General features: G+C 44.9%; 1 protein-coding gene across 1 annotated transcript in view; it reads right to left on the bottom strand.

Annotated features, from left to right (window-relative positions):
- Positions 1-12,248, bottom strand: part of DUSP3 (dual specificity phosphatase 3) — a 413,405-nt gene that overhangs the window by 220,338 nt on the left and 180,819 nt on the right. Inside the window, exon 2 of the mRNA XM_086924007.1 lies at positions 8,654-8,880. Within this exon, the coding sequence (XP_086780133.1) occupies positions 8,654-8,880 (227 nt within the window). The remainder of the gene's footprint in view (positions 1-8,653; positions 8,881-12,248) is intronic.

The raw sequence follows: 12,248 nt of genomic DNA, 5'->3' as shown, positions 1-12,248 counted from the left end.
TCATAGGGGGAAGGAAGTTCGAGCGTGGTCACTCCGGTTGGAAAAACTGCATAACATATGCAGGTTTACTCCTTACGTATGTTAAGCATCCATTTCATAGTGAGCCTATCGTTATGCATTAGAGAGTATCAACAGAAAGGGAGGATGAGGAGAGAAAAGGATGAGGGCAGACAGCCAAACACATATGACTTCAAGATAATGTCGGAAAGTTTCACTTGATGGAATATCCTGCATATTGCAACTGGTGAAGCTCTAAAATAGTACTAGATGGATGTGGATGGGAGGGGATCCAACAACGTTGCATGAATCGACAGTGTGTAATTTAATGCTGGAAAAAGCTGTTTCACATATCCTACATGTAACTGCTCATTACAATACAGTACTAACTTCAATAATACAGATTAATTTAACGTCGTGGAACATTACCAGTTATATAAATAAGAAGAAATCAAGAGTAGAATTAAAAAAATCCTTGAAAAATGAAAATGTGTGCATTTGCAAATTGTTGTTTCCACTGAAAACATAGAATCTGCACCCAGCAGACATCCTGGTGTTCGCAGGCTGTCTTACAAATCTTAACTAGCAAAACACAAATTGGCTGATATGATCCATCACTATCTTATAGCCATTGTGATTGGTTGTATGGTCAATTCATAGGTTAATTATAGGAATGCACTATTTCCACGTATTATGAAAAGAGCACTAGTCCAATATGAAGAAATCAGAATATGGGCATTTGGATGGTTTTCCAACTTTCGTAAGCAAAATCACCAGCTAGAGGTTAGACGGGTTCTGTACTGGCTGTGAGAAGGAACCACAATACATTATAACATCTTATACATTTATTTTAAATGCTGGCAGTGCACAGCTCTGCTATATCATCAGTATTCTATTAGAATGTATGCAACAAGGAAAAAGTAACACTTTAGTAGCTAATACTTATTGACACAACTAGATCTTAGATCATGAGAGGGAGGGAGCTGGAATGTCAGGGATGCTAAGTTAAGGAACCAACTGCCTTTCAACATAAGCAACTTTACTTATTGGGTTGAATTCTAAAACCACACTGTTGGACCCGGCCCTTTAGGCAGGTTCACCCCGAGACTATTTGCTTTTTCCTAGCCTGTTTCTGGAACCTGGTGGTGGTGATTTTAGGCCTCTGCGCACTTTTTCACTGTGGTACAGTGTAAAGTGCGTGAGCTCTCTGTGTATGTGTGGTGAGTGACCTGCCGTCCCATAGGAATGAATGGGGAATATGTATGCCCATGGTAGTTCCTGATGTGTGCGGAGTGCAGGGTCGAGTTTGATATGTACGAACTCGTGAGATTGAATGCTGCGAAATGATATATGCGGCATGACTGTGTCTAGTGTAGAAGTGCCACTTTTAGAAGTTGGCATATTTGTGTAATTTGTGTCTGGCGTGTGATTGGCTGGTGAGCCTGGTCCAGGAGTGCCTGGGCCTGCTTGTGGATTGACTGTCTGGTTTGAGGGTGACAGGGGCTGGGGAGCCCCGGGAGGTTGTCTGAGTCAGCCTGTGGATGAAAGGCTGCATCTGCTGCCAGGGAAGTGGGAGGAGATGGCACCTGGGAGTGACTAGGGCTGTGCCTGCCTGACCACAATGCTGGCTCCACCTCCCGCTGGGCGACTGTCACCTCTGTCCCTGACACTGAAGAGAGTTCCCTAAAACCAGTTCTAGCTGGTTCTCACACTGCCTGCACAAAGACTTCAAAGACTTTTCTCTGTATAAGAAGGGGCTGTGTCCCCTTCCAATGTGTTCTTGTTTTTCAACTTGAATCTGCCAGGGGCGTGCTGCTGCTTGGGCCCAGGGGAATCCCTGGGCCCTCCCAGCCCCTGGATGCCTGGAGGACTTCTGGGGGACTTTGCTTTGCCCTGGATCCCTGCTGTTGCTGGACTGGTGACCTTTGGTTGCCTATAGCGCTGGGAGCGCTTTGTTTTGCTGTTCTAACGCCTGGAAGCGCTTGTATGCTGTCTCTGGCGCTTGGGAGCGCTTTGTCTTTGCCCATGGCGCCTTGTGTGGTTCTAGCGCTGGGGAGAGCTTTGGCCGGTGCCCACCCGGCGTTTGCCCCGCGGCCATGCCGCTAGTCTTGACTTTTTGATTCACCTCGAGGGAGCCCACCCCTCGGTGAAGTGATTCCCTGCCTGCCTGCCTAAGCGGGGCCGCTGCGCTGCCCACAGCAACCCGGAAGTGGTTGGCCGGCCGGCCAATCCTGGCGCGACCGGCCGGAAGTCCCGCCCCGCAGCCCGGGGGAAAGAGGAAGTATCGCCGCCGGTGCGGGGCTCCCGCGTTCTGGAGGGAGCCCCGGGAGAAGAGGAGCGCATGAGGAGGAGAGCGGAGGGGGCGTGAGGCACATTGCTGGTGCCTGCCCCCACCGCGAACACAGGAGAGCCCCGCTGGTGCCATGGACGATGTTGCCGGTCTCCCGTGATTGTGAGGGAGATCGGGGAAGAAGGAAGCCGCCTGCCATGTCCGCCCCGGGGCCCCTGAGTGAAGGGAGAGCCCCGGGGAGAGAGAGAAGACCGGCCGCCCGAGCCGCGAGGCCTCCGTACTGCGAGGAGAGCCCCGCAGCAGGACCGCGAGCAGTCGGTGAGTCTGGGCTGGCCGGGCAGAGTGGGGCAGAAGAGAAGGGAGGGGCGCCGGGACACATTGTCGGTGTCCGCCCCCCCCAGTAGCGCGAGCTCGCGCTAATTGTCAATATGAAGCCACGAGGGCTTCAAGGGTGGCCCCGGTTGGCAGAGGGTCGCCCCAACGTGGAGGTAGAGCCCAGATAGGCTCTGAAGGGGCATATCTGTTTTCGCTCCCCGTGGGAGCAGAGGAAGCCTAGGGTTGCCGGTTGAGAGGCACAGAGCCAGGGCAGCCCCGATTGGCAGCGGGTCGCCCCAACGTTGTAGAGCCCTGAGAAGGCTCCCTGGGGGCATGTTGGCTAGAGCCCCGAGAGGCTCCCTGAAGGAAGGTGTGTTTCCCGAGCCCAGATGGCTCCAACGACGGGGCCATAATTGTTTAAGAGCCTGTGTGGCTCCAACGTGTGTTTTCAGAGCCTGTGTGGCTCCAGCAGTTGGCGCAGTTCGCGCCTAAGGGTCAGTAAGGACCCTGTCGCAGTTTGGATTCACAGCTGCCCAGCAATTAGTGGGCAGCTGCACCGTTTAGGTCTGGTGTGGTTCTCAGGTGCCCAGCAAGTAGTGGACACCTGCAACGTTTAGGTTTTGCGCCAGCGGCGCACCCCTGACTGGCGCTGCATGGCAGCGCGCCCTGACATTCTGGACACAGGGCTCTTTAGTCCCTTTATTGGATGGGGGCTGGTATGTGATTTTATTTAGGCGCAATGTTTTTATCTATGTGACGGTATTTGCCTAATGTGAGTTTTGCGCAATTGTATGGTTATTGCACCTCTGAATGTGTTTTATTGCATCATGTGTTATTCCTGCACCTCTGAATGTTTTTAGGCATCATGTGGTTTTTGCGCTATTGTATTGTTCTGGCACCTCTGAAAGTTTTTAGGCATCATGTGTCTTCCTTTTCCCTGCGCTGCACCTCTGAATGTTTTAGGCATCATGTGTCTTCTTGCGCTGCACCTCTGAATGTATTTTATTGCATTGTGTGCTTTGTTCAGAACACCGCTGAATGTGTAGGTTTATGCATCATGTGTTTCCCTTGTCTTACACCTCTGAATGTTTTTAGGCATCATGTGTTTTTCCTTTACTACTCCTCTGAATGTGTTTCATGCATCATGGGTAATGTGTTCTTGTTTATACCCCTAAATGTATTTTATTCTTAGGTGGTTGTTCTTTTAGTACAGGTGGTCCTAGTGAGGTCCTGGTTCCTGTTACCAGTGGTTACTGGTTGTGTGCCATAGTTGCTAATTTATGCTACTATGATTTTTATTCTTTATTCTAAAAGTGCTATTTCTGATTCGGACAGTGGCCCATGTGGCCCTGTCCTGTACATAATCCCTTGTGAATATTGCCCGTGCCAATTGGCACATTGTACGTGTGCGACTTCTATCTGATGCGTTTTTACAATACAAAAGTTATTTTATAATAACCTTGTGTGGAGTTCCTTTTGTGGTGTGCCTAGTACGTTGTTGCTGTTGTGTGCTGGCGCAAATGCTTTACACATTGCCTCCGAGTTTAGCATTACTGCTCGTGCCAAGCTACCAGGGGGTGAGCAGGGGTTATCTTGGCGTGTGACTCCCTTGCCCTGACTAGAATGGTGGTTTCTGCCTGGCTTTGGCGTCAGCCTTAGCCTACCAGAAATAGCCAGTTCTAACACACACCTCTTTGTAGCATGAACACATCATGACTGACTACCACAATTTCTATATTCCTCATCAACAGCTCCCAAATGCAACATTTTGTTGCATTGCTCTCTATATAAATGTTTGTCAAATAATGAATAATGTGGTAACATATCACCAAGCTGTGCATCAATGGAAATTCAACGAATGGCAAAGACATCACAAATAGGTATTTAAAAAACGGAATGCTTCTACTGGTGCCTCAGGAAAGGGCCAGAGGGGCACAAATAATGAGTATTTTTTTGAGCTTGGATTGAAAAAACACAATATATGGTCCCACTGTAGCCACATAAATACATGCACAAGGGTTTACACACTGATGTGCCTATTCACAAAGTTAAATTTAAATGTGTACATTTACTTACATGTAAATCTACTACACCTAGTTGTTACTTCACACTTATTTTGCTCAGTGAAGCCACCTACACCAAAATCTACAGTTGTAAACCTATTACTCATAACTCTTCACATATAGTTGGAGGCCACCAGTACCATGGTAGACATTGCTATATGGAAACTTCTTAAAGTTTATTCATCTTTAAAAATGATATTTAAATTGTTTAATAAAAAATATTAATGTAGAATAATTGTATGTATTTATTTTACATCTAGTATTAATAAACTAGGATGTTACAACACTTAAATGGTATTAAATAATTAATTTAAATAGTTGTATTTAAATTTAAAAATATTTAGGAAATAATAGTTGAAAAAGCACCTGCAGTAAAAGTTTTATTTGGATGTATTATTTATAAAAGCATATTACAAGTTATCCTTAAAATGATTTTAAATAATTGTAAGGTTTTTAACAAAAAATATATATTTTGATTTCATTTTAAGATTAAAACAATTATTGCAGTTGATAATATAATTATATTAACATTTTATAATAATTATATGAACAATATATATATTTATTAACAAAATATATATTTATTTTCAAAAGTCAAAGTTTATTTTTTTTTAAATTTAGCTTTAGTACCTATAGGGTGCTATTTGAAGTTCCTGCCTCCATTGTTTTCTTTAGGAGTGTGTTGGAATACATGTGAGTGACCATGTGTGGTGCTGGTCTTACTCCAAGAGGAGGAGTACATTTACTACTGTTTTGGAACCTTTCTGGCTGTAGCAACTTTAGAGCCATTGTGATGGTCTGCTCTGCGCCCCTCCCATTTGGATGGATGTATTGCCTATTTTACAGCCACTCCCCTATCCCTACACAACCTAGAACGCACAGTTTGCAGAGATCTCTTCACAAAAAGATAGGATTTGTGCAACCCGAGGTCTCCGCCCATAGGTTGGTGAGTAGCATTTTGTAGTACTAGTATTTATTTCTACTAAAGTACTACTGAAAGTACTGCAACATACAATTTGTGAATAGACTCCTGAAAATATTTTGCCACATTATGGAGGTAGCATGTAAAGCTATGGAAGCATTAGATGAGATCTGATGCTGCGGGCCAGGAATTTCAGAACACCGATGTACAAGGAATTCCCAAAATGCAGTTGATTTAATAGTGATGACAATCAATTGAATGCCCATTAAGGCGAAAATTTAAGATTTTGTGTAACATCCCAACAGCAACAAAAGACGACTGACCTAAAGCTGAAGAAGAAACTACAAAGGTAAGAAAGAGCAAAACACTTCAGGAGGAGCACTGGATAATGGAGCACAAAGAACCTGGAAGAGGAGAAAAATCAACACCCGATAGAAATGAAGAGATCGACTGCACGCCTGTGGTGGGTCGCCATTACATTTCTGGAAAGTATAATACTACATAGTATCAAATTGAGCCAAGAGATCCAAAAGTACTGTGGGGGCGCAGAGCGGGAACTGGACAGACATGCCTGGCCTGACAACAATCTGTTGAAAAGCAGAGTGGTGCAGAAGGTTTTTTCGGGTAAGGGGTTATACCCCATTTACCGAACTCTCATCCACAACAGGCCAGATCACCTAATGAGACTTGGAACAGCATGGGAGGACGAGTTTAGCCCACTAAAATACATTGGTAAGGAAGCAGCACTGGTGCACACATGGGAAGTAGCTATTAATGCCCGGCAGAGACACATTAAATTAAAATGATTCAGCAGAGTCATATTATAATCGGATAAGATTGGGAAATGGGAAGGGCACAACGTCCACTATGCAATGCTGCTGAGGAGATGTTTTGTTATACCGTCTGGGTGTGCCCCTTGATCCCAAATTACTTGGCTGAAATAACAACCGAACTGGGCGGTCCTGGAGGTCCATGTATATAGTAATACTCAGTTCACGCTTTTGGGGATTCCACGCAACATCAAGCTGCCCAGGAGACCGATGTGGTTCTGTGTAGAGGATTTTGTGTTAGCAAAAAACAGACAGAGCATACCGTGACGTAACCCAGCTGCCCATCTAAACAAATGTGGTCTGCACGAATGGCAGCCAGCATGGAGGTGGCGCGGGAGTCTATTAGGGGAGAGACTGGCCAACCAAGTTTGTAAAGATATTAGGAGGCTGGAGGGATTATATAGTTAGAGACTGGGAGATCTCAGGGGAATGACTGCTCACAATAAATTCTGAGTATGGCTACACAACCCAATAGGACATTGGACCGGAAGAGGTGGGGGGCTCTGTGGGTGAATCCCGGATAGACACAAGCAAAAGATAGTGTTTACACTACTGACTGTACTGGATTTATATACTGTTGACATCGTGTGTAACAGATTGTTTCTTCGAAATAAACTGAATAATACAAACAGGTATTTAAAAAAAAAACATAAGGATCAGGGTGGCAAATATGCTAGCCCTTAACTATCCCAAAAGCCACCAAAGTCAACAACTTTGGCAAGCAGTGCTGCCCCTAACCCCAAGCAAGGCTAAAGTGCAAAAAGCAGCATGGCCAGAAAGACCTGTTCAGGGAAAAGGAAGACCTGTTTCGTAACGAGGTAATAGTCTAAGAACTTTAGGACCAAGAGACAACTGGCCTGAGAGCAGGAAAAAGATTACAAGCACCAGACTAAAAAAGAAAATATAGGAGGAAATAATATGCATTACCTTTGTAAAATGCCTAATCTGGCATGTGTCGAAGAGGACACAGACTTCAAAGAGAGAAGATTTAGAGACGGGGACATATTGAGAAAATCCAGGCTGCATCGAACTGGCAGTCAGTGAGTCTCCTCTCCATGAGGACAGCAGGTGAATGAGAAATGAGCACTGCCTGCCAGCCTCAGATGTATCACAATGTAGTTATGCCTTCTTAGACCGCCAATGGCACACTGCCACCAGATTAAGCCAGCCTCCTACGAGTTTAGTTATTTGGACAAATGGAGGCTAAAACGTGAGAGTCTTCCGACGGAAATATGCATAAGTACACGTTCTGCTTGCGGCAAAGGGACGAAACCCTCCAAGAAAGTGATGTTGTTTGCTATGCCTCTGGTCCTGTATATGCATCCTCAGAGAAAGCGTACGTATATCGATGCACATTGAATTAGATAGTTATTTTTAGTACTCTGTAGTATCTTCTTGTTATGGTTATAATGTTCCCTGTTACCTGTTTCCTAGTTCATCAGCAAGTGTGAGTGTTCTGTATGGAATGTTGGTGTGATGGACTTGAGTGGAATGCTTGGGTGCCAGATGTGAGTGTTGACAGTTGGAGGATGGGCTGAGCAGCAGGCAGGCGGCTCCTGATGGGGCTGCCACCACTGATGTCATGTGCTTAATTAATAACTTTCAAAGACACTACTCAGCTATGTCTACTTCATCACCTCTATGCATGGAACATCACTGTTACATTTTGACGACGATCTGGAGACTAACCCCCGCTCCACCAGTGGTCCTAAGGAAGTTAAAGATGATGTGTCAAAGAAGTCTTCATGTTGGAAGGAACATACAGAACCTAGAAGCGCAGACAGCACACAGAACAGTTCTGTGAGGTAGTGGTTCACAAATGACCACAAAGACAGCGCAAGTACTCTTCCAGGAGGAAGTGTCAAAAAAAGAATCAAGAAACAAGAGAAACTGGAGCAGCACACCTCTCAGCCCCACCAGTGTCCATTACACTAGACAGCCCCAGCCTAGGCGTGGCTGTGCTCACCAACATCTTCTGTATCATCAACTACAACTTGTGTGATCCTAAGCTCATCCTGATGCCAGGAAACAGGGAACATCTCAACCATAACAAGGGGATACTACATACTTGCTATAAAAAACAGTAAACAAATTCAGAAGAAAAAGCAACAGCGTGAAACCGCAATGGTTTGGAAAGGAACAGACTTCCCTCAAAAAGAGCCTGTGACATTTTGTACCCGTTTCTGGGCAGAGTTCACCGCCCAGGCTTCTGCGCTCAAGTCTTATGTCCTCTTACCGTCCTTCTGCGCCTGCGCCTTGTCTATGAAGTCTGCCGCCTCTTCGAAGTAGTGGCTGAGGTTGAACTCCGGCGTGTCGTTGGCTTTGATGCCCTTGTAGGTGATGCCGGTCCCTTCGTAGTACTCTGTGTTGGTGTTCACGTGCATGAAGGACTTCCCCTCCGCCGCATTCAGCACATGGGTGACGCCCAGCCGTTGCAACCGCATGATATTTTTGGCTATGAACCTGCAAGACATGCAAAAAATAAAAGAGCGGTTAGGTGCTGGCCACAATAATTATACGGCTCAACATTGACATAACTTTTAGCAACGTGATTTTGAGTAGTTAGTGGAAAAGAAAAACGATTACAGTAGTGAAGGGGGAAAGGTTACCATAGCGAACAAGCATTGGCATAGCCAATAGGTCTCGCCTTTGGGACCTTATAAGTATTTAGCCATGCAGCACATTATCCTGGGTGCAGGGGCGCAACTAGAACCAAATTTCGAAGGGGGGGGGGGGAGGGCGGCTAATACTTCCAGCAATGTGTCCTTGTATAATGTAACTGGTGCTCATGCAAAGTGCCTCAATATCTTTGGGTGAGGTTCGAGCTGTATTTAGTAAAATTGCAAAAAATCAAAGCCTATGGTTACTTTTCAAGAAGTGCATTCTCAAACTGTGGCGGCAAAAGTAATTTGCAACTTTAAGGAATAGGCAGAGTGGAGATGCAGAGGCTCTAGGAACGGGTGAAAAAACAACAAAGCCTTGTTATCAAGTGAATTGTCGGGTGGGGATGCGATAAGACGCCGGACCAACTAGCCCACAGCAGCTTAAGAACTGTCTGTGAGTGTCCGGAAAGCTGCCTCAGCCTGGGATGACACACAACAGGTTGTCTGAAGCTAGCATCGGATTGGGAAGGCGGGCAGTCGGGCATCGGCCGATGGGCCGGTGCCTAGGGGTCACCTGTGATGTTGTTTTTTTATTAGCTCTATCAACCGGCCCACAGTGCCTTACTGCCTCTTCCTAGCCCAGCCACTGTAATGTGGAGCAAGCATCATGGCAGGCTCGGAGGGGGTAGCTTGCAGCAACGTCACTCGGTCAATATTCTCACCCCTGCAGACTTTTAGCTTGGACCCCATGGGCCGCGGACACACGCTCACTTCCCTGCTGTGCTGTTAAACTGAGGCGCCTGGCTGGGAGCAGTTAATGCGGCCATTGGGCCATTATTACCTCAGCTCCCTGGAGCAGCAGCAGCTCTGTGCTTTACTGTACCCCTCCCCTGCTATGTCATCGCCCTGAGGCTATACTTGGCTGGGGAGGTTGAAGGGTAAGCGAAGGGAAGGGGCACCGCTGGGGGCCTGTTGTTGGCACCTTAGTGCCAGAGTCTTTTAGGCCTTTGTAAAAGGATGGGTGTATCTTTAGAATGGATAGGCCTCGCTGTGAGGCATCTTTCAGCCAGAAAAATGAAGAGGATGTAATGCTAGGGTCAGCGCTGCTGAATTTGGAAATACATTCCAGTCCCAGCCTCAGCGCAACATGCTGTGATTCTGGGCAAATAACATATGCCTAAGGCTTAAAACAAACATTAATTTGATCTTTTTTAATGTGTCTGGTGCTGATATAATCACTGCCCCTGGGGAGAGTTTACTCTAAAACTACGATAAAAAAAAAAACTTCTGTTTGCCATGTTTTAGGAATCTGCATCCGGAGTTGTGGTGTTTCGACCACTTTATTTCACCTCATTCTACCAGAAAAAAGGTAGTGGTTCTAGCTTTCACCAATGTGTCTGGCTCTATGAGCATTAAAATATGTAATTTATACAACATTTCCTAAAAATGAGCCCATGAGACTAGCCAAATGCTGTTTTATAAATGGGTGAAATCCGCAAATTTGGGCCACTTTTTTTAAAGGGTGCCCGGGCCGAATTGTGATCCTAATCCGACCCTGTCTGAAGCCTTTGAGCCCTATGGGCATTGCGCGCCTGCCTGGGCGCTTCAACATTTACTGTTACTTCACGTGCCGCTGCTGAACGGCTATGCTGTGGCAAGGAGCAGTGCAGCCTGTGGGCCTTGAGCAGAACAATGCAGTTAATATGTTCTTAAACATTCCGCCCTATATGGACATACTTCTCAGGGACTCATTATGAGGGTTAAAACATTTTGGGGTGTCTGATTGATGTTAGAATTTATTGTATTTTATGTAGCACTGCAGTAGATCCTTCCTTTCCTTTCTTTCCTCTTTCTCCTTTTTCTTTCTACTTCTTTCCCTCACTATCTGGTTTTCGCGCTTTTTCTCTATTCCCGTTTCCTTTCTCTCTCCTTCTATATTTCATATTTTATCATAAGTGATACATTGGATGGTTCTTATAGCATTTTGCTCTGTTTTCTCTTTCTTTTCTATAATGTTGACAAATACGTTTTTGAACGAACTCTTTGTGCCTAGACCAATTGCTATATTCTTTTTTGATGCATTTCCATCCCTTGTATCATTTTTACTATATTTATCTATCTATATACTTTTTTTTTAAAACTAATAAACTTATTGAACCAAAAAAAAAAACATTTAGTGCACCTCTTTTGGCACTGATGAACTGAGTACACATTATAAACATTTCAACCCCTAATGAAGGATGTTTATATGGAACGGTAACGTGAATTTTGTATACTATGTGTGATAGATTTGTGACACTCGTGATTATTGTGTTGTGAATTTCTAACAATCGAACAGATTACCATGTGTACACATTATATATGTATGCTGATAGACGCAAAAAAAATTGTCAATTGTGACCTTATAACAATATTCATGACAACACTTTGTGTTTCGGATTAATTACCATCCCAAAAACATTGCTTAAAATGAAACCCTTGCGATTAATGGTTATTCTTAGGATGTATGCACGCAAAAAGTAATTTAAACAAACTCGTATAGAAAGTAAACGGTCCACACAATAATAACACGTCAGGACACGGTTTACTGAAGTCCAGACGCTGAAACCGAAGACAGCACTATAGAATCTGGCACCATCCGTAACTATTACATAAGCACCAACGAATGTCAATATAATGAACCCTGCTGCCAATAGCAGCTCTAAAAACAAGCAGTTACACAACTTACAATAAATGACTTTGTTTAATTAAACTTACAAGGAGAACAACTTCCTCATAAAACCCTGCCCTTATGAGTCATTGACTGTCTCTCGAAAAGTACATGCACTCAGTACACATCTAGCTGCTCGCCGAGCCTTAAGAACACAGAAACAGGTGCCAGCGGGTGAGGTGCCCACTTACGCCTGAGAGAAAAGTTACTTTCCTCCAACAACTGTAAAGATGGCAACCGTGCAGCTCAAAGGGTGTCACTGGGGTCTATAATTGTTCTCTTCATCCTTAGTAAAGTAATACGTGTGTGGTTTGAAGAATTGCTTCTCAAAGTGCTCGCACCTCACAAACAGGAGTGCAACACTTCGTGCATTCACACATGTTTACAAATTCCAACGGAACAGGGTGGGTTTTAGCCACTCATCTCCTTGTTCACTAATATTTTGAATGGCTCATTAGGGGGGATAAACATTGATAGCCCTCGGTCCCACAAAACCTCACTTGTGCTTAGTAGAAAAG

Source organism: Lissotriton vulgaris, chromosome 5 (assembly GCF_964263255.1).
Source record: "Lissotriton vulgaris chromosome 5, aLisVul1.2, whole genome shotgun sequence".
Taxonomy (NCBI): domain Eukaryota; kingdom Metazoa; phylum Chordata; class Amphibia; order Caudata; family Salamandridae; genus Lissotriton; species Lissotriton vulgaris.
The sequence above is the reverse complement of the archived record's forward strand: the minus strand, read 5'-3'. Positions and strand labels throughout refer to the sequence as shown.